The sequence below is a fragment of the Pyrus communis genome, chromosome 13, assembly GCF_041283825.1.
Source record: "Pyrus communis isolate YQ-2024b chromosome 13, ASM4128382v1, whole genome shotgun sequence".
Taxonomy (NCBI): domain Eukaryota; kingdom Viridiplantae; phylum Streptophyta; class Magnoliopsida; order Rosales; family Rosaceae; genus Pyrus; species Pyrus communis.
Window position 1 is genome coordinate 14,878,353 of NC_142577.1, and position 24,765 is coordinate 14,903,117.

Below are 24,765 nucleotides of genomic sequence, written 5' to 3' on the forward strand. Positions count from 1 at the left end.
TCAGCACAAATGTGGATCACATATTTGCCACGTCATCACTTAACGGTTTGCCTAATGGATTTTCTAATGGATATATGAAATTGAAATAAAATGATAAGTAAATGTATGAAATTGAAATGTTTTAAAGATGTTATAAGGAATTGAAATCGACCCCCAACCTGAGGTGGTAAAATGTAATTTACTCTTTCTTTTTATTTATTTAATTTTTTTGTGTAAGTAAATGAATTTGAAAATATGAATAATTGTTAAGTTTATATTTGTGAACAATATTATTTGGTAAATGGTGTGAAAATTACTAACTAGTCCTAATATTCAAATGATTAAGCTTCACTTGTCACCTAATAGCACACACTAGTTTTCAATGGTTTGAAAACCCTTGCTACGGATTTATCCATTTACAGGGAACCAAGTAGAGAGAGGCTTCAAATTTTGGATAATTTTTTGTAAAATTAATAAAATATTAAAGTGCTTCAATATGTTGTAGCCTATTTTATCTGACAAGGAGAAGGGGGCTGGCGATCAAGAGAGAAAAGAGAGATGTGTTTGTAGAATTGTGTAGAGGAATGTGACACACTCCGACCCGGAATGTCCACTTGGACTTCGAATCAAGTTATGCTGCTGACACCTGGAAGGTGACGAAGTCATAAAGTGATGTGGGAAAATGTGAGTAAATTTAAACATAAAAGTACCTAAATGTAAGAGTGCTCTTTGAGCGCGAATGAACTTATTTCCGATAAAGTATAGTGATTGTATTATGCCGAAACTATTTCTATGTTAGTGAGTCTGATTTACATGCGATTTTACGTTTCATCTACTTGCAAGACTGGGCCGCTTTTTCTGGAGTGCCATTGACATGTCACGCAGCCTATGTGTTATCTCTGTGAATGATGGACGATCAGCAGGATCCGGCAACCAGCACTGTTCCATTAGTTTTTTCCATTCAGAATCACAACGCTTTGGAATAGAAGGCCTCAGTGTGTTACTTACAATTCCCCCTTCAGTGGAAGTTGATGAAAATAGAAATTCAGTAATTCAGATAAAACAATAACAAATCAAGTTTCAAAGTGGAAGGTAACAGTTTATGTAGGGATGCTGAAATCATACGTTTTTCATGCTACATTTAGGCAGAATGAAGTTTCTCAACGCGTTTAAGAATAAATTTAGATAAAACAACTCTTTAAGCAAAATATGCTAGAAAAACTTACCTATGATAGCACCACAGTGCATGTTAGCGTACGGTTCCTCCCCAGTCAGGATCTCCCACATTACAATACCAAATGAGAAGACATCAACCTGTCAAAGAATGAACACCCACATGATCAGGTTAAAATTTTTAGGCATGATTTGCTCATCCCCGTTCATAAAAATGATATTCCAAGTTCCTAACCTTCTCAGAGACCCGGTTACTGCTACCATTTAATAGTTCTGGTGCCATCCACGGAAGGGTTCCTCTAACACCACCAGATACTAGTGTGTTGCGCTTAATTCTTGACAAACCAAAATCTCCAACCTGCAAAGCATCATATAACCACCAAGGAGAACTGTATAGTAACTTCCATGTACAAAGAGGCCTGGTGAATAAAAGGACTGTTTTTAAAAGAACTACTTCTTAATATCTTTTAATTGAAAAACATAGTGAAACTAGTAATTATGTCTGAATCCATTGTCAAAAAAAAAAAATAAAAAATAAAAAAAATAAAAAATAAAAAATAAAAAATAAAAAAATACAGAAGACAAGAAGGGTATGCTACATTTTGTATTGAACAAATTACCTTGCATATGGGCCGTTCGGGATCCCTCAAATTAACTAGTAAATTGTCACACTTCAAATCAAAGTGAACAATATTTTTCAAATGCAAATACTCCATGCCAAAAGCTGTGTCCATTAAGATTATGAGCCTCTTTTGACGGTCAAGCACTCTGCATGAAGAATCTGAAGACTGCATAAATCTTTTTCATGTCAGAGGATATATTGATCAAAACAAAGATGGATCAACTAACCTATCTTTCCTTATTAGGACATGCCTTAACGACCCATTCACCATGAATTCAGCTACAGTTGCTAACGTCCCCCCAGGCCCATCAGGCACCACGCCATAGAATGCTACAACATTGGGATGGTGAAGGGTTGACAGAATCTTTGCCTCTCTCCAGAAGTCCTTAGTCTGTCAAAACAAGGGATCTGCGTTTTCATTGCGAAAATATTCAAAATGTTGGATCTACATTTAACCCCAAGATATTTTGTATGTATATCTCGAGGCATTGGGAAGCTGTAACATAAATTTAGTATATAATTGAATTGTTTTCTCAAGTTTTTGGTTGTGAATAGCCTGCACATTATGATATAATTTACAGTTCAAATGATCCCAATATGTACTGTAATTAGATATGAAATTCCGAAATTTGAAAACTAATGACTTTGGGGACCAACCAGTCGATCTTGCTCTGATGATCTGCCGGAGAAACAACTCTTTTTTATCCTCTTAATTGCAACATCTGTTCCTCTCCACTTTCCATGATAGACAGTTCCATATGTACCAGATCCTAACTCTTGCAGTTCTTCGAGATCATCATTCTTTATGATCTGTATATAGGGTAGATGATTTTACATTAAAGATAGTATAAGAGAGTCGTGCGAAAAACAAAATTGCATGGTAGAGAAACAAACTAAGCATTCATGATATGTAGAGAGGAGAGAATTAACATCCGATCATGAATATATCAATCAAGATAATAGTTCTCAACCTGCAAACCATAGATGCCTGCTTCCATTTCGGCTATTGCAACATCGCTAATAGTGTCATGCCTATGACTTCTGTCAGCTGTCTCAGCCTATAATAGGAGCTCAAGTTTACCATCGAAAAGTTCCACAAAATCATTGCTCAAATTTGAATAGGGAGCTTACCTTGTTATGAGATGTTGTAGCTGAACTTCCGGTCTCTGTTTCTCCAGTTGATGAACAATCATCACTGGCCTCATCTTCTATATGTGAGACGTTATAGACCACTTTGGAGGTAGGGACACCGGGTGGTGTATTATTAGTCAAGTCTTCTACAATAATCACTGAGTCCGTCACCTTGTTGTCATACCGATTATCCAGTGGCTGTGATTGGGCAGGGATAGCACCTTCACAGTTGGTTACTTCAGAAGACTGTCTGCTGAGATATATGCTTTCAACAAAATACTCAGGATAATTTATTGACTCCTTATCATGGAGAGAAAATTCTCTGTCTGGTGCAGCAGTTGTAGCCAATTTCTGAATAGGTTCCAACAGTTGACATAGAAATATCAGGAGACTTGAGGCAGAGATTCAAAGCAATAAATAAATAAACTCAAAGGGATGAGTACTTACAGATGATGTTGAGACTAAGAACTCCTGAGATGCAACAGGTAATAGTTCACGTGACTGATGAGAAACTGTTTGACTGCTTACTGTCTCAACTGTAGCACACCGCTGATCTCTAGTACAATTTTGGCTCCTAAGAGAAAACTGAGAAGTTGTGTCAAATCCGTAGCCTTGGGGGCCTGTAGTATCTTCAGAACCTTTAGTTTCGGGGTTTGATGAACCAAAAATCCCACTTTCAGGGAATTGTGAATGTTTCATAGCTAAGCAATCATTGAGAAGGCAGTTCGCATTTTGTTCCTTCTTAAATTCCATGACAATATCATTTGATGTAACTTCAACATTTCTTTCAAAGTGTTTCCATTTTTTATCAGCACAAGTGTCATTCCTGTCCGTCTGGTTCAACATCTCCAAACCTAGTTCCTCTTTACATTGGTCAGGTATCCTGATTGTGAATTCATTACCGTGTTTAGCAATTTGATGTTTCCCATCAAGAATCACTTTCTGTTGCACAAGCCGTTCTTGCGAGGACCTTTGTATCTTCAACGAAGGTGATTTTTCTAGTCTGTATTTCAGCGACGACACTGGGATAACTTCTCCTTCGGTGGACCTCTGAACATGTTCCTGCAACTGAGAGTCAGAAAGTACTGCATGCATTATTCTGTGGTAAGAAGCATCTCTTTCCCCGGACCCTGAAGATAGTCCATCTCTATCTTCAGGACGAGAGAGAGACTTTTCCGAATGGAGGGCCTTTTCCAGAATCACAAGTCTCTCAAATTCCATACTACTTTTGCCATACTGTGCAGAAGGCACAAAAGTTTCGCTAAAACTACGATTGTGGGAGTGCACAATGTGAGACTTTTTAGCCCTATAAGTTTCAGCCAAATATTGGTTATGATGATGATGATTTAACAATGGAGGCCCGTGATGAAGATTATTGTTATAACTTCCCGCATCAAGATAATAGGTATTGTCACATGGATATTTCTCCATACCATAAGGAGCAATGCCTGCATTACCATCACAATATGATCGGTCCAAATAAAGCTGCACGTTGGAACTCTTGGGATCTCTGTGTTGAAGTGGAACTGGGGATATAGGAGGGGATTGATTAAAAGAATTCTTTGGGATCTGAAGAGTAGCTAAGAACTGAGGAGCAGGTTTAGGTAATGTGCCCACTGCACTTGAGGAATTAGGGCTATAATCTTTGGTCTCAAAATATGCACCGGTAGGAGAGTCTCTATGAAAGGTTGGACTATAATCTGATGGATTTCCAGTCTGGCTGGCCAAAGTTTGCTCGCTAGAGCTTTTCTGAGGACTTAGGTCTAACATACCATTAACAGCGAAAACAAATTCGCAGTCAGCACCGATTGGATGTGTAATCCTTGCCTCGACAGAACTTGGGCTCTCTGTTTCAGTTAAAGGTACAAGGAAGAGCCTTAGTCTTTGAGCACCCTCTGTTCTCTCTAGCTCATGATATTCCTCTATCATATGAAGAAGGTCCTCATCGGAACAAACAGATACGAGTGCATCAAGATCCTCACCGGGAAGCTGGTACTTGATAGTGTGATGTTGGTTGCAAATTGCAAATGTCTTCTTCATTAGTTCCTCAAAATTGGTGCCTTCACGAATAGATAAAATCCGTGTATCTCCACCTACATATCGGAGTTTCCCATCATTTGGCCGAGGTAATATTCTTCCCCCAAAGCTGCAGAGAAATTTCATTTTGAAAGAGAAAGAACCTTCAGCAAATACTTGACCATAAGGAGTGTATGATTGAGGGGAGTCCACAACATAAAAAGGTGGAGTAGTTGGTCTTGGAATAACCCGATCAGCAAACTTACTCGATGCTTTTCCCATGGCACCATATTCCAAGTGGTATCTGCTCATGTTACTAGGAGAAACATTTTTCTCTGTGTCAGCTAGATAACCTTTTGGAGCAACTGGACTAAAATCCGAGAATTCTGAACTGCAATCGGAATCTATTCTCTTCATCCCCATAACGCCACCAAGATCCTCGTAAAGCAGTTTAGGGTTTTGGTTTATATTAGAACCCAACCTTTCCGACTGGCGCAGATCAATGCCAGTCAGTACAGGGGCTAATCTTCTTTGTGCAATACGATCCTGCAGAAACTCCGTTGAAAATTCCTCACCGGTCTGTAGACAAATATTAGTCACATTTTCGTTCACAGCATTTCTGTCACTTCGAACATCATTGGTTGTATCTCTGCAAAACTGTCGACCAGAAGTACCAGGAACCTCACCAGTCATGGTCTCAAAAGAAGTTCCACTTCATCTAAAGCTTATCTATGAACACCCTATCGCCTTTCAGCTTTAAATCCTTGATGAAAATAACAATTCCAAAATGTCTTTAACCAAACAATGCTCAAAACAAATAAATAAATCTATCTTTAAAATTCATCCCATGATGCACCTACGAACACTCTCTGGGCCTCCATGACATATCTTCTAATTCTTCTTTCAGAACAAATGCCAGAGTGAACTTGACATTAAATTCCAAATTGCTAAACTGCGTACAAATTCCTTGACGGGTGGTATCCATAATTTCTGTCTACGTAAAAGTCACCATTCAAGAACATCTGAAACCAACAAGATCACGTATCATCACAAATATTAACCATCACCAGGTTTTCATAATGAAAGATAGCCTGACAACATGGTGCAATGATTTGCATAGAGCTGATTATCAATGGAGAAACGATTTACAATGATCAAATCAACGAAATATCCGTTTCCTCGATCGCCACCTAAACAAATAATTTCACATATTAATATGGTTAATCCGTGTACTTTTGACAAACAACTAGGCATACAGCATTGAAGAAAATAAAAATATGAGAGCCAAATCTCACAAGGATATGAAAAATGAAAAACGAACATGAACATTAACATGCAAAAAAAGAAAAGATATGGCAAACTGGGTACCCTTGCGGTTGTTAAAATGCGGTGATCAACGTTTGAAATCGAAGCTCAAAGGTTGGTGCAGTGGGATTTCAGCATTTCGGATTAAATTGGAAAGAGGAAAATGGATTTAGGAGTTGGGGTTTTGTTGGTTGGTTGAGAAAGAGAGACCGAGAGAGAGAGAGAGAGAGAGAGAGAGAATAGGGGGTCGGAGTTGAAGCGACAATAATTACTAAGGATTACGCGGCATTAATACAGTGATGGAGGGAAACGAAAAGACGAAACTGCTCTCAACTAATTTATTAATGAATTTTCTCCTTTTTCGTTTTTTTTTCTATTTTTTTTCTCTATTTTTTTTCTTTTCACCAAGCACATTATCCCCAAATGAGAGATGTCAAAAGATGAATAACAAATATTAATTTAAGGGCTTATAACATCTTCAAATAGGGCAATGCTAAGTAAGCCTGGCAAACAGGTCGTGTTTGTCGTGTTCATGTCGTTTTCGTGTAACACCTGTTATCTTAACAGATCATGTCGTGTCACACCCATTATCTTAACAGGTTCTTAACAGGCTAGGTCATTTTACCCAACGGGTAAAATGACCCGACTCGTTATGATCCGTTAAGAAAAATATTTTATTTTCTAAATTTGCACATAAGACATTGCCACATGAATCTTACTTTGAAAACTAATTCGAAACGAAAAACCCCAAATTGAAGAATCGAAACCAATCTTAAATCGAAAACTAATTTGAAGCAAAACCCTATATTTTGAAAGTAGTTCGAAAGAATCAACTATTACCTCAATTAGGGCTTGAGATTTGCTCAATCTAGAGAGAAAGAATCAGAGACAAACATAGTAGATCGATTGGCAGTAGGTTACTAGGTCGTATGTGGTGACAGTGGTGTGGTGGAGGGAGACTGGAGAGGGTGGTCATGGATTCATGGATGGCCAGAGTTGAGGTTCGAGACTGAGATTCAAGAGTTCAGATCGAGAGAGATAGAGGTACTGGCTAAGAAAGAAAGTCTGATTTAAGCCTGAGACAAACATTGGACGGCCAAGATTAAATCTCAGCCGATCCAACAATCATCAATTTTTAAAATTTAATTTAAAAAAAAAACATATATATATATATATATATGTGTGTGTGTGTGTGTGTGTGTGTGTGTATAAACTTTCAACTCAGTTCTAGATTAAATCCTACTACTGTTAAGTACAGTTTTTTTGGTGGTATAAAATTATTAAATTAATATTTTTCTTATCGTGTCATGGGATACCGACATGTATACTTAGACCGACCCGTCATCTTAACATGTGCTTATCGGGTTACCCGATAATGATTCAATTCGTTATGGTGTTGACCTGAAAACCTATTAATTTCATGTTGCTTCGTGTTAGGTTAACGGGTCGTGTCAGAAATTGCCGGGGATAATGCTAGGGAGTCAAATTTTGGAAACTAAATTTACAAATTAAATTATGTGTCACCAATTACAATGAGCACGTTTATCGACGCTTAAATAATAAACCAATCATTAACTCCCATGTCCTTTAGTTTCCATAATTTTGTCTACAAATTTAGTCTTCCTAGCATTACTCTTTCAAAGAAGATGTAAATTTTAAACATAAATTTGAATTTTACAGCCTATGTAACAATTTGACATCTTTTAACGGCATATAAGCAAATAAACACATATAATGCCCTACTAGGACGACAATAATAAGTACAAAAAAGATCAAAAGCTTATTGGGTGTCAAAAGTACACAGTTTGTCTATTTGGAGTGTGTTTGGACTGTTTTTGAAATTCATGGGATAAAACGGGCGTGCGTTTGACACTCCTTTGGAACTTAAGCAAATCAACACATATAATGGCTACTAGGACCATAAGAATGTGTACTCAAAAGATCAAAAAATTATTAGGTGTCAAAAGTACACAGTTTTCTCTATTTTGAGTGTCTTTAGATTGTTTTTGGCATTCATAGGATAAAACAAGCATGCGATTGACACCCTTTGGAACATAAGCAAATAAACACATATAATGTGTTATTAGGACCATAAGAATGAGCACTCAAAAGATCAAAAGCTAATTGGGTGTCAAAAGTACACAGTGTTTCTATTTTGAGTGTATTTGGACTGTTTTCAGCATTCATGAAATAACCGAGCGTGCATTTGACACCCCTTGGAACTTAAGCAAATAAACACATATAATGCGTTACTAGGACCATAAGGATGTGTACTCAAAAGATCAAAAGCTTTTTCTCTTCAACCGACATGTCAAATTAAACTTTTTTTTTTGAAACTTTTTTTTTTAACAATATATTAAACTATTATAAAAATTGATTTTACAAAAACAATAATAATATGCATTTAATGATCCATTAAAAGAAGATTTGAAGTTGCAGTCAATCCATGTCATGCCACATTAGATTTAGTTTTTTTGTTGGAAAACATTGTTGATGCGTTTTTTTACTGTTAGTGCTGATTTGTACGTATCAGAAATAACACTGGAAAAAAAGTCCACATCAGCTATAACAATAAAAAAAATAAAAATAAAAAAGACAACATTAGTGCTTGCCAACCGAAATGCCAATTCTTATGTGGCATGACGTGGAATGGCAGCAAAGGTGATGGCTATCAAATTTGAAAACAACTTCAGATAAATTTTAATTAAATATTAAATGCTTTTTATTGATTTTTTTTTATTGGTTTAAAGCATTTCCTTTTCATTTCCTTTCATTACCAATGCATTGTTCAAATATTTTTATACATTTTAGTTTGTTTCCTTTAAGTTAAAATTTGACATATCGGTGGAGAGAAAAACTTTAAGAGATGTCAAAATGTCAAATGGGCTATCAAATTTAAATTTTATATTTAAAATTTGACATCTCCTTTAAAGATGGTCTTATGTGAGAATGTCAATTTTTTTTTTCTTCACTTATATGTTTTTTGCTGCAACAATAGTAAATGTAAGACTTGATTTTAAAAAGAAAAGAATTAAAAGAAATATTCATAATAATAAAGAATTAAAAAAATAAAATGAACACTTTGTTTTCTATCAAATTTGGCAGCAAGTAGTCCTAACGTCAATTCATGTCAAACTAAGGTATCGAGTTTCATCATGCCTTCAAGTTCTACTACTTAGTTTACGTGGTGAAATGACTCTTTGATTAGAGATGCTAAATATAGGGGTTGGAAAAGGATCCTCTCTGGATCACTTCCACCTAATCTTCTTCATCAAACAATCCGGACTCTTGAAATATGATCCAATGGCTAAAAACATAGGCCCACTCTAAAAGTTATAATAACTTTAGCCGTTGAATCAAATTTCAAGGACCTGGATTGTTTGATGAGGAGGATTAAGTGGAAGGGATCCGAAGATGGTCCTTTTCTATAGGGGTCCAATTCTATTATTTCACACCAACTTTGTTTTGGTGTTTTTTTTTTTTTTTTTTTTTTTTTTTCATGTCAATGGTTGTTGTATCTAAATTTTCACAAGTGAAAGTATTAAAAATGTCACATCCCGGCCCGGGTAGGACCACTTCCCGGGCCCGCTCCACCACCGTAGCACGATATTGTCCGCTTTGGGCTTACCATTCCCTCACAGTTTTGTTTTTGGGAACTCACGAGCAACTTCCTAGTGGGTCACCCATCATGGGATTGCTCTAGCCCTCTTCTCGCTTAACTTCGGAGTTCCCACGGAACCCGAAGCCAGTGAGCTCCCAAAAGGCCTCGTGCTAGGTAGGAATGGGAATATACATTTAAGGATCATTCCCCTGGGCGATGTGGGATGTCACAATCCACCCCCCTTAGGGGCCCGACGTCCTCGTCGGCACACACGCAACCAGGGTTAGGCTCTGATACCAAATTGTCACATCCCGGCCCGGGTAGGACCACTTCCCGGGCCCGCTCCACCACCGTAGCACGATATTGTCCGCTTTGGGCTTACCATTCCCTCACGGTTTTGTTTTTGGGAACTCACGAGCAACTTCCCAGTGGGTCACCCATCATAGGATTGCTCTAGCCCTCTTCTCGCTTAACTTCGGAGTTCCCACGGAACCCGAAGCCAGTGAGCTCCCAAAAGACCTCGTGCTAGGTAGGAATGGGAATATACATTTAAGGATCACTCCCCTGGGCAATGTGGGATGTCACAAAAAACAAAACAAAAACCATGTATGCCACCATTGCTACCTTCACTGCTACACACTTACCACTATTACCACCGCGATCATCGACATCATTGTTGTTGCTAGCACCGCCATATCGATGATCGCGGTGGAGATAGAGAACAAGGATCCAACAAGCTAACCAAATTTCGCCTTAATTACTCAAGGTACCAAAACCACCTCTACTACCACGTCACAAAGCGAGAGGCTGGTTTACCAAATTACACCTTAATTAATCAAGGACTTTAAATTCTCTTGATTTAGTGAGCTATGAAAAAAGTTGAAGTTTTACCATAAAATCAATTGGCAATATGGGGAGTAGCCCAACTACTTATAAGCACATGCAAGGTTTCTCTTCTCATCAATGTGGGATTCATTCTCAATATGCCCCCTCACGTGTGGTGAATTTTTAAGTCTAACATGTGACAACACAACTCAGGTGTCGTGAAGCATGTGTGGCCGTTGTACTTCATATTACTTGCTCTGATACTATAAAGACACAAAATGACAAGCTGTGCCTAAATCAAGTTTCGGTTTAACAAAATCTAGAATTTGAGAGACAAAGTTGTACCTAACTCAAATTTTATTTTTACTTTGTTTTATCAACATACAAAAATCAAGTTTAAGCAGTTCATATCCATAGGAGTTTATTTTAGAAAAATTATGTTTATGTTGCAATCCTATTAGATTAGGAGTGTGATTGTGTAAATCTTAGTGTATCTAGGGATATCTTGGAATATTATCTAAGTTAGATATTATCCTATTAGAGTTATAATCCTATTAGGGCCAGGATTTAACCTATCCTACTACTATAAATAAAGGCACAATGGGGTGATACAACACACACCTCAAAATTACATCTCTCTCTATCCTCTCTCTTGCCGCCGGCCTTCTCCCTCTCTGGTCCTAAATACAGTTTAGTAAATTAGGCCTACAACACATTATCAGCACGCTCTTGCCAGAAGCTAAGGAATTGAAGGATCATGGAGGAGGCTTTCTTCTACAATATCAAAGGCTCAATTATTTTTTGCCAATCAGGCTCTTTTAAAATAAATTAAGATATTTGAAACAACCTTGAAGCATGAAAACATTCCCCATAATGCATAAACCCCCCTATATTTATATTTTCTTTTCAATTATATATATATATATATATATATATATTGCATATGTGTTCATATATTTTGTCAATATATATATATATATATATATATATTTGTTCGTGCATTACATGACACGCCCCAACCAAGATCAGGGCGTGCTGGCCGTCACGTGGAAGTGACGTAGCCATGTGCACAGTGCGGAAGCTAAAAACCGTAATATAAAAGTACGAATAATTTAAAACTAGCAAATATAATGTGATAAAGTATGTGCTAGCAAAAGTAAGACGCTGAATTCAGAGCTTTAAGCCTACAGCAGTCCAAAAGAAACAATACAACGAAAGTGCACCCGAAGGTGACCCTACGTAGGTGAGTGTCTGTCAGAATGCCGGGACGTCCTCCGGGAAAACCACCAAACCCGCTAAGCTACTAGAACCTGGAGGGGCGCAAAACAAAAGCGTGAGTGGGCAAAAACCAAATCTTTGAAAATCATTTAATAAAATGCATTCTAACCCCTCGCCGTAAAACCTGTATACTTCCCAGAAAATAAACACATATATGCAGATATGCCAAGTCATGCTCAAAGGTATGCCATCTCGAAACCTCATAACAACATGCAAATGCTCAGGTATAAATCGCATCAATATCATAACATCTGACAGCCGGAGTCCCCTAAGTGACCTGTACGGCTGAATCTAGAGCTCAAATCTCAATCTCATTAACTGAACCTGCCCACGAGTCGGAACCACCTAAAGTGGTCTGTACGACAGGCCTGGGTGCAAAACATATAGACGCTCTAGTGCTACGATCACGTGAAGGCTGTGCGAATAATCGCGGGTCACCTACGAGTCGGAACCACCTATAGTGGTCTGTACGACATGACTGTGCACCTAACTTGGATTCAAGCTGAGCGTGTGGTGCGGGAGGTGAACAACACGTGAAGGATTGTGCCCTACTTTGGGCGGGAGCACTAACACCGGGGGTGCAGGTTATGAGCTCTCTAAGCACCTCTAAACGCTATTTAATGCAAATGTTAAACAATGCTTACCTGGCACTTACCTAGGCCGCCACAGCACCAACATATATGTAAATGACGTATGAATAAATATATAAACCAACTTATATGCCACTAATCATGCATAACCATCAATCATATAAAATTAATGGCGTAAAACGAGGCATTTATACTAATTCCTGGGAAACAACATGTATATAGGTATATACGGAAAACAAAAGCCCACTCACTGGTATGTGGAAGGGTCGTAGCCCCCCTGCCTCGAATGTGCACGCTCGTCCTCGGGATACGTGTCACCTATATGCGAATTAACTATAAAAACGTTAACTTTAAAGCACATAACCGTCCGTTCAAAATAACTTCTCATACATTGCTCAAAATGGACAAATGAATATACCAACGTGATCTACACAACTTCACGATCACAACCATATTTTTAAAATAATTTTTGGACTTGCCACGCGCCCCCACGCGCCAGCTCAGACACGGACCCACGCGCCCCCACGCGCGGCCACGTGCTAAGCACACTGACGGCGTCAAGTGACGCCGTCAGGAATATTCCCTTGCACTGACGGAATATTCCGTCAACCCTAACTGACGCCGTTAACGTCCGTTAGGAATATTCCGTTAAACCCTAACGGAATATTCCTCCTCCTTCTCCGACCAACCCTCTCGCCGGCGCCGTCGCCGTCGCCGGAAAACCTGCAACTTAGGTTTTCTCGCTCGTTTTTCAACCGTTTTTCAAGATTTTTGCACCATTTTAACCCTTAGGACTAGTAGAACACGATCCTACAAGTTTTAAGGCCTAAAACTACGAGAAAATACCTGTCCAAGTTTCCAAAACTCGGCCAACTTCGAACCAAGCTTTCCCGACGTCCAAATTTGTCCAACGAAGCACTCCCAAGCTCCTGGGAACCTCACAAACACAACTACAAGCTTCAAAAGTCCAAAAACAAGCTAGAATAAGTTTGCATGAACAGTAGCTAAAACGAACATGGCGATTTCGACGTGAAAACGTCGAAGTTCTTACCTGAAAATAGTACCACTGGACTCCTCTCAGCCTCACAAGCACGATGGTGGTCTTGGATCCCTCGATCTGTGACGTTTTAGGGTGGGTGTGTGTGTGTCCGTACGTTTGCTTGAGGAAGAAAAAAAATAATGGACTCGGGGGGAGAGAGAGAGAAAAGTCAGAGGGAGAGGGAGAGAAGGTAAGTGTGGATGTGTGTGTGTGTGGTCCAACTTTGGCCAACACCGCATAAAACAACCAACAACATAGTAAAACAAACTAGGGGGAAAATGGTCATTTCACCTAAGCGTTTCGATAGTTTCGGGACGGGGTGTCACAACCTACCCACCTTAATAGAATTTCGTCCCGAAATTCAAAACAACCCAAAAAAAAAAAAACAACCCCTAGTAGCCAAAGAACAATCTAGGATACAAATCCCTCATCCGATCTTCTGTCTCCCACGTCGCTTCCTCAACTGAATGGTTCCTCCACAAAACCTTTACTAACTTCACTGTCTTGTTCCTCAGAACCTTCTCTTTCCAATCGATGATCGTCACCGGTTCCTCGTCATACGTCAAATCTGGATTAATTTCTATCGGTTGAGGAGGTATCACATGAGATGGATCAGCAACATAATGTCGGAGCATAGACACGTGGAAAACGTTATGCACCCTGGCTAGCTCCGGAGGCAACTCCAACCTGTAAGCTACCTCACCTACTCTCTCTGTGACCATGTATGGTCCGATGTACCGTGGACTTAACTTGCCTTTCTTCCCGAACCTCACTACACCTCTCCACGGTGAAAGTTTCAAAAATACCCAATCTCCGACCTCGTACACTCTGTCCGTAGCATGCCGATCCGCTAAGCTTTTCTGTCTATCCTGTGCCGCTTTCAAATTAGTCTTGATTACCTGAACGTTCTGAGTAGTCTCCTCAACAATCTCCGGACCCACTAAAACTCTTTCTCCGACTTCTGACCAACACAACGGTGTGCGACAAGCTCTACCATACAATGCCTCAAATGGTGCCATGCCAATGCTCGAATGAAAACTATTATTATAGGCAAATTCCATCAAATCCAACCGCTGATGCCAAGCATCACCAAACTGCAACACCGAAGTTCGCAACATATCCTCCAACGTCTGAATAGTCCTCTCTGATTGCCCGTCGGTTTGCGGATGATACGCCGTGCTATAGAGTAGTCTCGTACCCAAAGCTTCCTGGAAAGCCACCCAAAACTTAGATGTGAACCGTGGATCACGATCCGAGACAATACTCACCGGGACACCATGGTACTTCACTACCTTCGAGATGAACAACTCTGCTAAACGACTCAAAGAATACTTCTCTCTCACTGGAATAAAATGTGCGGACTTAGTGAGTCGATCAACGATCACCCAAATGCCGTCAAAACCGTTATGTGTACGCGGGAGCTTGTACACAAAATCCATGGTGATATTTTCCCATTTCCACTCAGGAACGGGAAGCGGCTGCAACAATCCAAACGGCTTCTTCCTTTCTGCCTTAACCTGCTGACAAATGGCACACATACTCACATACTCGGCTATCTCCCTCTTCATACCCGGCCAATAATAAAATGGTCGAATGGTATGATACATTTTAGTAGCTCCAGGATGCATGGCATAAGCCGAGATATGTGCTTCATCAAGAATTTCCTTCTTCAAATCCACAACATTTGGCACGAACATTCTTCCCTCTTGCATTAACATGCCATCCGATTCACGTACCCTGAGGTCTCTCCTCCTACCTTGTTCTCGAGCTTGGATTAATTCTTGAGTCTGCTCATCAGCTGCTTGGGCTGCCAGCACCCGATCAACTAAGATGGGCCTAACTTGAAAATTAGCAAGTAAAGCCACATCTCGATCTTCTGCTTCTAACCTCACTCCTGTAGCACGCAAGTCCGCCAAAAGAGGAATACGGCTTGCATACAACACATTAATGCGGCCCTGAGACTTCCGACTAAGTGCATCAGCAACTACATTCGCACGACCAGGGTGATAATCAATCGTGCAGTCGTAATCGCTGAGCAATTCCATCCACCTCCGCTGACGAAGATTAAGTTCCTTTTGAGTAAAAAGATACTGGAGACTCTTATGATCAGTAAAGATCCTACACTTCTCACCATAAAGATAGTGTCTCCACAACTTCAATGCAAAAATGATAGCAGCCAACTCCAAATCATGAGTAGGGTAATTCAACTCATGGGGTTTTAACTGACGTGAAGCATAAGCAATCACTCTACCATGCTGCATCAACACACATCCCAAACCATTCAAGGAAGCATCGCTATAAACCTCGAAATCACCACTATCGTCTGGGAGTGCCAGAACAGGTGCTTGAGTGAGACAATGCTTCAACTGCTGGAAACTCTGTTCACATCTATCATCCCACTCGAATTTAACATCTTTCCTCGTTAGTCTCGTCAAGGGTAAGGCAATTACCGAGAATCCTTAACAAATCTCCGATAATACCCCGCCAAACCAAGGAAACTCCTCACCTCGGTGACGGTTCGCGGTTGCTCCCAATTCTCCACCGCCGCAACCTTCTGAGGGTCAACCAGAATACCCTGAGCAGAAATAACGTGCCCCAGAAACGCTACTTGGTTTAGCCAAAACTGGCACTTGCTAAACTTAGCATATAATTGATGTTCCCTCAACCTTTTCAGCACCAAAGTAAAATGTCGAACATGCTCCGCCTTCGACTTAGAATACACCAGAATAACATCGATAAAAACAATCACGAACCTATCCAAGTAAGGCTGGAACACCCGGTTCATTAAATCCATAAAAGCTGCTGGTGCATTCGTCAATCCAAACGGCATAACCAGAAACTCGTAATGACCATAACGAGTCCTGAACGCCGTCTTAGGAACGTCATCCCTATTAATCTTCAGCTGATAGTACCCAGACCTCAAGTCAATCTTAGAGAACACACAAGCACCTATAAGCTGATCGAATAAATCATCGATACGTGGCAACGGATAACGGTTTTTAATCGTCACCCGATTCAATTGCCTGTAATCGATACACAGCCTCAAAGTTCCGTCTTTCTTCCTCACAAATAATACTGGAGCGCCCCAAGGCGAAGTACTAGGCTGAATAAAACCCTTATCCACTAATTCCTGCAGCTGCACCTTCAATTCCCTTAATTTAGCAGGTGCCATATGATAAGGAGTCAAAGAAATAGGATTAGTACCTGGAAGCAACTCGATAGTGAACTCCAAATCTCGATCTGGTGGTAACCCAGGCAAATCCTCAGGAAAAACATCTGGAAAGTGTCGGACAACCCTCACATCCTCAACACTACAAGGAGGAGTCTCATCCAACACCACATGGGCTAAGTACCCCTGACAACCCTTAGTCAACAACTTTTTCGCTCGTAACGCCGAAATAACACCATGTCTCACCCCACTCTGCTCACCAACAAAGGTAACCACGGGTAGTCCAGGACGACGAAATGTAACTATCTTTCCGTAACAATCAATATTGGCACGATTGGGGTGCAACCAATCCGCGCCCAAAATCACATCGAAATCAACAATATCTAACGGGATAAGATCAGCTGGCATCATCACACCCTCAACTATCACTGGACACCCTGGGTACACACGATCTACAATACATCTCTCCCCTCTAGGCATAGCGAACTCTAAATCATACCCTAGAGGTGTGGGGCGAGGTTGCGTCACTTGAGCAAATGTATGAGAAATCACAGAATGTGTAGCTCCACAATCAATTAAGACTCTAGCAAAATAACCAAGAATATTTAACGTACCCATAATCAGATCCGGGTTGTTCTGAGAACCTCACAAACACTCCCAAGCTCCTGGGAACCTCACAAGCACTCCCAAGCTCCTGGGAACCTCACAAACACAACTACAAGCTTCAAAAGTCCAAAAACAAGCTAGAATAAGTTTGCATGAACAGTAGCTAAAACGGACATGGCGATTTCGACGTGAAAACGTCGAAGTTCTTACCTGAAAATGGTACCACTGGACTCCTCTCAGCCTCACAAGCACGATGGTGGTCTTGGATCCCTCGATCTGTGACGTTTTAGGGTGGGTGTGTGTGTGTTCGTACGTTTGCTTGAGGAAGAAGAAGAATAATGGACTCGGGGGGAGAGAGAGAGAAAAGTCAGAGGGAGAGGGAGAGAAGGTAAGTGTGGATGTGTGTGTGTGTGGTCCAACTTTGGCCAACACCGCATTAAACAACCAACAACATAGTAAAACAAACTAGGGGTAAAATGGTCATTTCACCTAAGCGTTTCGATAGTTTCGGGACGGGGTGTCACATTACACAATTATGCTATGTGGAATTTTGTGAGTCAAAGCATCAAAATTAATTTAGAAGCAATTAGGGTTTTTAACCCTAGAATTTGGGGGAAAAAAAGAGAGGCAAAAACCGCGGCACCACGCAGCACTGCCAAGTGCCAAGTTAGTTGGACCGAAGCCAAACCATAGCTAGGACGGCGTCGTTTTGACATCCTACACAGCACCAGGCCTCGGCTTAGGTTAGTTTTCAAACGGGCATAAAGCCCTGAGTCAACTGCAGAAGGCTCGCATGCCTTGCTAGGCTTTGCCTTGCCTTGGCCCTTTACACATTCAACAAGCTTAGGCTTGTTGGGCTTCACCTGTATGACCCAGCCCGCCTGCAGCAAGTTATGCTTGTTAGGCTTGTCGTTTGTCACAGCCCGAGACCATAACAAGCTAGCCCTTACGGCTGGGCTTGCCCAAAAACGGCCCACAATGAAGCCAGTTCTCACTGGGCTTCAGAAGCACCTATCCCAGGCTAGCCCCCGTGCTAGGCCTGTATTCCCTGCGCCCTTTTTGGCCCAAACCAGCAACTTGGCTGCTAGGCTTTCTTCCCAGAAATGGCCCATAGCCTGCATTCATGATTGCGCTTCCTTGGCAGCCTACCCCGTGGCCCAATAAGCCTTCAGGACCTTGCCCAGTACACGACACCCCCATCCAACCAACTTGGGTTGCGATTTTTTTTTTTTTTGGGAACCCAATGCTATTTTTTTAGCATTCTTGCTTCTTAAACTATACTCTTATAGTTTAAGATGTTACTTATAAAGCTAATATTAACCTGAATGTTATTATTTGCTTCTACGATCAAATATGTATGGTTATGATCTATTGAATTAATTAAAGTGACCAGCAGTCCATTAATTTGACAATTAATCCAAAATTATTAGCCTGAAGCTCACTTATTAACGATTTAATAAATTATTTCGTTTCTTTAAACCGTTGATTATCTTTCGTAGTCCCGATGCACTCACACTTGGGTTCCTGAAGCAATCCTCAAATTCACCACACTTTATTGTATATTGTATTCTGTGTTCTTGCAGGTACTCCCATATATGAACCGAATGTTCTTGACTAAATCGAACCTGTAGTTTCGAATTTAGCACCTTTGAAACTCGAAGTTTTCATTCAAAACATACCACATGGAACCTTTAGCTTTCATGCCTAAATTAAACCAATACATGTCTATAGAACACGAATGCTCTACAATAGATGTCTGTGGCTTTCCATATGACTAACCGCGGTTTTGTTGTACCCTCTGTTTTAGGGACATGTCGAACTTGAACAAGCTCGATTTCACCACTCTAGAAGTATCTGGAAGAAACTACCTGAAGTGGGTTTAAGAAGTGAAGCTTTATCTTACCGCAAAAGGGTATTAAAGCCATCATCAAGGAACCTACCGATGACAACTGACACGCCCCAATTCTGATGTCCAGAAGACAACGAGATGACCTCGTGCTGGCCGACACCCGAGGGTAACGGAAGCCATTTAATAAATGCATATGCCAAGAACATGAGAAAACATGCATATAAATTTTGCTCGATCAACATATTATAGTAGTATTCAGTCATCCATAAAATGATAATGATAATGCATAACATGTTCAAAGCATATATCTAATTCATAATACAACTGGAAGGTGCTATTAAAAGTGAAGTCAAAGCAGAGAGGATGGCATAATATCACTGGTAGGGGAATCCCTCGTAGCTCGGATTGTATGCCTAATTCCTATGTCCTGAGGGGGCGGAAAAACAAACATAAGTGGACCAAATTGATATATATAATACTGAAACAGTTATTCATCAACTTACTAGCCTCCAAAGTTTATGAAAACTCATATAACATAATAAGTAATAGGTTTTTCGAAAACCCTAGCATGCCATAAAACCTTTCATAAAACATATATCATATAATATGCTAAATAGTGGTATTATGGATCAGTGTCATACAACCGAAGCCACCAACCTACGCCCGGCCAAAGCCAATATAAGTATCATCGGCCGTAGGCAGAACAATGACCACTAGATACATACAAAAGCATTGAATATAATCTTTCCAACATAATTACATATATCTCAAAAACATCTTCATAGTATATAGTCATCCATCATATATATTACAAAGAATGTAAAAACATGTTCATAAATAGTATATAGTCATCCATCATATATACTACCAAGAACATAAATTTGATAAAGTATGGTATTCCAAAATGTTCTTAGTTAAGCATGATAATCATAAAGTGTAAATATAATTTACTCATAAAACGCAACCATTAAATCATGCTTTTCATGTATGCATTTCTAATAGTAAAATATGCATTTCAGAAGGGGTCCACTCACAGATACTCCGTCGTCGAAAAGCTGTGCGAATTAGGAAGAACGGAATTGCCGCTAATAATCACACCTAAGCACATAAAGGTTCCAATTAATAAAACTCTACCATAATGATTGAATTTCAAAAAATGACCGTCATAAACAAATTTGGAAAAGTCACCAACGTAGCAGTCCACGGCAGCATGTGTGCCCCACGCGCTGACACCGGTAGCCCTTCATGCGCGCCCACGCACAAACTCACGCATGACCTGGGTTTTAGGTTGGACTGGGTTTGGGCTTGGGCTTGGGTTCCTTGGGTCGTAGGCCCAAGCTTGCACGGCCCAAAAGCCTGGGATTCATTTGGGTTTTGGGCTGAGGGTTTAACGGGCCTTAGGCCTGAGTTGGACGGCCCAAGGGCTTGGGTTAAATAGGATTTGGGTTTGGGCTAATAAATGGTTTGAGCTTGGTAACTCGATCCAAAACTCTGGGCTAAGGAACTTGGGCTTCCAAGTTTGGGTCAGCTGACCCGTTTTTCATTGAGGAAGAAGGTAAGAGCCTCCTGAGCTTCGGTCAATGCCAATTCACCACCTTACCCTACGATATACTTATTAAAATGAAGGTTGAGATGAGAGGGAAAGATTCAATACCTTCGTGGTCCCTTGCCGTGGCCGGGAAGTGGGCTTGAGTTTTCGGACTCACGGAGAGAGTTAGGTGCACTGAGCTCCGATGGATGTGCTTTGTGTTTCACGGAGGAGAGGAGGAAAAGAGCATGGAGTGTGGGTGGTGGTGAGTGTGTCCTCGGGGAAAGAGAGAGAGCGAGATCTGAGGGAAAGAGGTTTACGAGAGTAAGAAAGTAACTTGGGGGATAAGAGAGAAGAAGAGAAAGAAAGAGGGGTGGGGGAGATGCCACGTGGCAATCAAAGAGAAAGAGAGTGTGTTAGGAGAAAATCCAAGATGGAATCTAGATAGTGTAAAAGATAGGGGACAAAAAGGTAATTTCATAAATTTAAAAATGTGAATTTACAATTAACTTTGGAGTGGGGTTTCACAACAACCCCGTCAATGAAGCTGAGAAAAATACTGCAATGATCTTCATTTGAAGACACATCCATGATACACTACAGACTGAGTGCCTCGCTGGGGAGTACCCACACACCCTTTGGCTTGCTTTGGCCAATCTTTTGATCACCAGAAAGATATTTACTTACCTAAAACAAAACATGACTAGCAGCATTTATGCTTCCAAGACTTTAAGTCTGTGAATGAATACAACTTTGAAGTTTGTAGAATCCGATCACTGCTTAAGTTCTGTAAAGTGGACTTAACCAACGAGGATGCTACCAATATTATCTTGCAATAACAATATAGGGTAGAGAAGTTCACCAAATTTTTAGATTTGATCTTTGTTTTACTTCTTGCTAAGAAGCAGAACCAGCTTTTGATGAAGAATCATCAAGCTCGACCCACTAGCTCGAACGTTCAGCCTGAAGCGCATGCGACTAATTTTAGCAGCCATAACGGACGGAAACCCCGTCATCGCCATGCAAATGGGCGAAAAGCCCACCCACTGGCCCAAGGTCAACAAAGTAGAGGCCCACCCAAGGAAAATTGACCCAGAAGTGCCAACCCCTTGCCCCTAAGGCCACAAACTTCAAAAACAAGGGAAACTGTACCGCTCAATCGGCTTCCACTAAATTGAACATGTGCTACCATTATGGATCAAATGATCATTGGTCACGCGTATGCCAAGCTACCCCCGAGGCTATTGCTAAGTATCATTCCCGTCATGAGACCAACTTTGTGCATGTGGAACATCCCGAAGATGCTACTACAACTATAGAGGTTTCAGATTTTCAAGAGGTACCTGCTCCCATGGAAGAATAAAGTTTTTATTTTTCTAAAACATGTTAGGGTGTTTTACACCCCTAGTGGCCGAACCACCTCTTCCCCCCTTATTTTCTAGGTTTATGGTTTAATTATTGGACAATTTTTCTAAGTTTTTGGAGTTATTTGTTTGGTTTGGTTTGGTTTGGTTTGTTTTGAATTATGGATAATTCTTTTTATGGATATTCGAGATAATCAATATCATGTTGAAACCACTGAAGAGAATGGTTATGAATTTCTTTGTATCACTTTTTACGAATATGACGAAAAGCATATTCATGAGAAGCTAGAACATCTCCCGAGTAGGTTCTACAAAACAACTATTCAATCCATGGAGACCCACCACGTGGCCGACCCTATGCCTGGGTTCTAAAGACTCTCTTGCTTTGGTATGACCAAATTGGACACCCTAAACGAGATATGATACGTCGTATCCTCAAAGTATCACATGGGCTTCACCTTACGTCTTATCCCAGCCATCTGCTTTGCAAAGGATGCTCGTTGGGGAACTTGAACATTCAACCCTTAATTACAAAGATTATTCACGACCTCTCTAAGTTTCTTCAGAGGATTCAAAGGGATATTTGTGGACCTATCCAACCAACATTCGGACCATCTAAATATTTCATGTGTTGGTTAATGCATCAACGCGTTGGTCACATATTTACTTATTGTCCACACACAATGCTGCATTTGTGAAACTTTTTGCACAAATCATTAAGCTTAGGGCTCACCACCCTAATTATCCAATCAAGTCGAATGTTGCTAAGTTTTAGAGATATTCGAGATAATCAATATCATGTTGAAACCACTGAAGAGAATGGTTCTAAATTTCTTTGTATCACTTCTTACGAATATGGCCAGAAGCGTATTCATGAGAAGCTGGAACGTCTCCCGAGTGGGTTCTACATAACAACTATTCGATCCGTGGAAACCACCATGTGGCTAACCCTATGCCTGGGTTCTAGAGCAGTCTCTCGCTTTGGCATAACCGAACCTCAAAGTATTACATGGGCATCACCTTATGTCTTATCCTGGCCATCTGCTTTGCAAAGCATGCTCACTAAGGAACTTGAACATTCAACCCTCAATTACAAAGATTATTCACGACCCCCCTAAGTTTCTTCAGAGGATTCAAAGGGATATTTGTGGACCTATCCAACCAATATGCAGACCATTTAGATATTTCATCGTGTTGGTTGATGCATCGACTCATTGGTCACATATCTGCTTATTGTCCACACACAATGCTGCATTTGTGAAACTTCTAGCACAAATCATTAACCTTATGGCTCACCACCCTGACTATGCTGGAGAGTTTACGTCACAGACTTTTGACTATTATTGCATGTCAGTTGGGATTAAAGTTGAATATCCTGTACCCCATGTTCACACCCAAAATGGCTTGGCAGAAGCTTTCATAAAGCGCCTTTAAATGATAGCTTGGACTTTGGTTATGCCAACCAAATTGCCAGTATCTACCTAGGGCTATGTAATATTGCACGTAGCTATGCTGGTCCGCTTGAGGCCCATCGCTACCCAACCTCATGCACAATTACATTTGGTTACTGGATACGAGCCTGTTGTCTCGCATTTATGTGTATTTAGGTGTGTAGTTTATGTGCTAATGGCGCTGCCACTGCATACCAAAACGGGTCCCTAGAGAAGATGGGAATATATGTCGGTTATGATTCACCATCAATTATTCGCTATTTAGAGCCCTTGACAGAGATCTCTTTACCGCACGCTTTGCAAATTATTGCTTCAATGAGACAGTCTTCTCCTTGTTAGAGGGAGATAAGATCACTAATGTTCCTATAAAATGCCACGAATTGTCATGGAGTACTCCCACTATGTCTCATTTAGATCCCTGCACTCCTCAATCTAAAACTAGAGTGTGACGTATTCTAGATCTTCAAAGCATTGCTCAAAGCAAGCCGAATGCTTTTACTGATCTAGCAAAAATGACGAGATCACATATACCCGTTGCAAATGCACATGTAAGGATCAATGTATTTAACGTATGTCGTAATACCACCTTGAAAAGTTGAACCATCCATGAGGGTGGGGTGGCCGCACCTTCCACGTGGTTCGGTACACTGGTGGCTAACCAATCATTTTCTTCTACTTTGAAGTGTGGCAGACTCTTTGGTTCAAAGGATTCATAACCCTAGAAGAAGAAAACGGCATAAACTAGTGACCCTAGTCTGAATCCGACCATTGCTTACTCATCTGTTCCAATGCATGAGGTTATTCTAGATTACACGAGACAAACCGGCCTCCCGAGAATCGTGAGATTTCGATCAACTACGTAGTATTAGATGAGGTTTAGAATCGGAATGAGTTGATCGTCAATGATGCATTTGCGTACATAATAGCTACTGACATCATACTTATCGATGACATTGAACCACATTTCGTTAATGAATGTCAACATAGAATGGATTGGTCAAACTGGAAACAAGCAATCCAGGTCGAACTCAATTCGATTGCGAAACATAATGTGTTTGGGCCCGTAAGTTCTACTCCACCACATGTGAAACCCATGGGCTACAAATGCGTTTTCATAAGGAAGCGTAATAAGAATAATGAAATAGTGCGATACAAAGCACGCCTTGTAGCACAAGGCTTTTCTCAACGCCCTGGGATTGATTACGAAGAGACGTATTCCCCTATAATGGACGTCATAAC

General features: G+C 40.5%; 1 protein-coding gene and 1 long non-coding RNA gene across 5 annotated transcripts; both read right to left on the reverse strand.

Annotated features, from left to right (window-relative positions):
• Positions 1-649: 649 nt before the first annotated feature.
• On the reverse strand, positions 650-5,768 carry LOC137736079 (RAF-like serine/threonine-protein kinase 20). Of its 2 annotated transcripts, none has more exons than XR_015954637.1 (9): positions 3,353-5,768; positions 2,906-3,256; positions 2,746-2,832; positions 2,432-2,584; positions 2,002-2,182; positions 1,773-1,920; positions 1,388-1,510; positions 1,206-1,293; positions 650-995 (listed from the first exon to the last, which is right to left on the reverse strand). XR_015954637.1 is itself a non-coding variant. In XM_068475417.2 (9 exons), exons 1-9 carry the CDS (start codon positions 5,612-5,614, stop codon positions 808-810), a joined length of 3,564 nt encoding a protein of 1,187 aa, XP_068331518.2. In that variant the 5' UTR covers positions 5,615-5,739; the 3' UTR covers positions 650-807. The 2 variants fall into 2 exon arrangements, 1 of the variants encoding a protein (XP_068331518.2); XM_068475417.2 differs by having other exon boundaries at positions 2,002-2,165; positions 3,353-5,739.
• A 5,947-nt stretch (positions 5,769-11,715) lies between these two features.
• Positions 11,716-17,694, reverse strand: LOC148691822 (uncharacterized). 3 transcript variants are annotated; one of them, XR_015955309.1, is made up of 4 exons: positions 17,545-17,694; positions 13,367-13,477; positions 12,772-12,853; positions 11,716-11,962 (listed from the first exon to the last, which is right to left on the reverse strand). It is a non-coding gene; the product is annotated as an uncharacterized LOC148691822 (long non-coding RNA). The 3 variants fall into 3 exon arrangements; XR_015955310.1 differs by lacking the exon at positions 17,545-17,694 and adding an exon at positions 13,572-13,704; XR_015955308.1 differs by lacking the exon at positions 17,545-17,694 and having other exon boundaries at positions 11,718-11,962; positions 13,367-13,528.
• Between the last annotated feature and the right edge of the window lie 7,071 nt (positions 17,695-24,765).

Coding starts and splice junctions, on each gene's coding strand:
- LOC137736079 (XM_068475417.2), bottom strand. CDS start 5,614: ATGACTGGTGAGGTTCCTGGTACTTCTGGTCGACAGTTTTGCAGAGAT. Junction 2,166..2,431: donor CATCAGAGCAAGATCGACTG/GTTGGTCCCCAA, acceptor TTGTTTTGACAG/ACTAAGGACTTCTGGAGAGA. Junction 1,921..2,001: donor GTCCTAATAAGGAAAGATAG/GTTAGTTGATCC, acceptor TTCTTCATGCAG/AGTGCTTGACCGTCAAAAGA.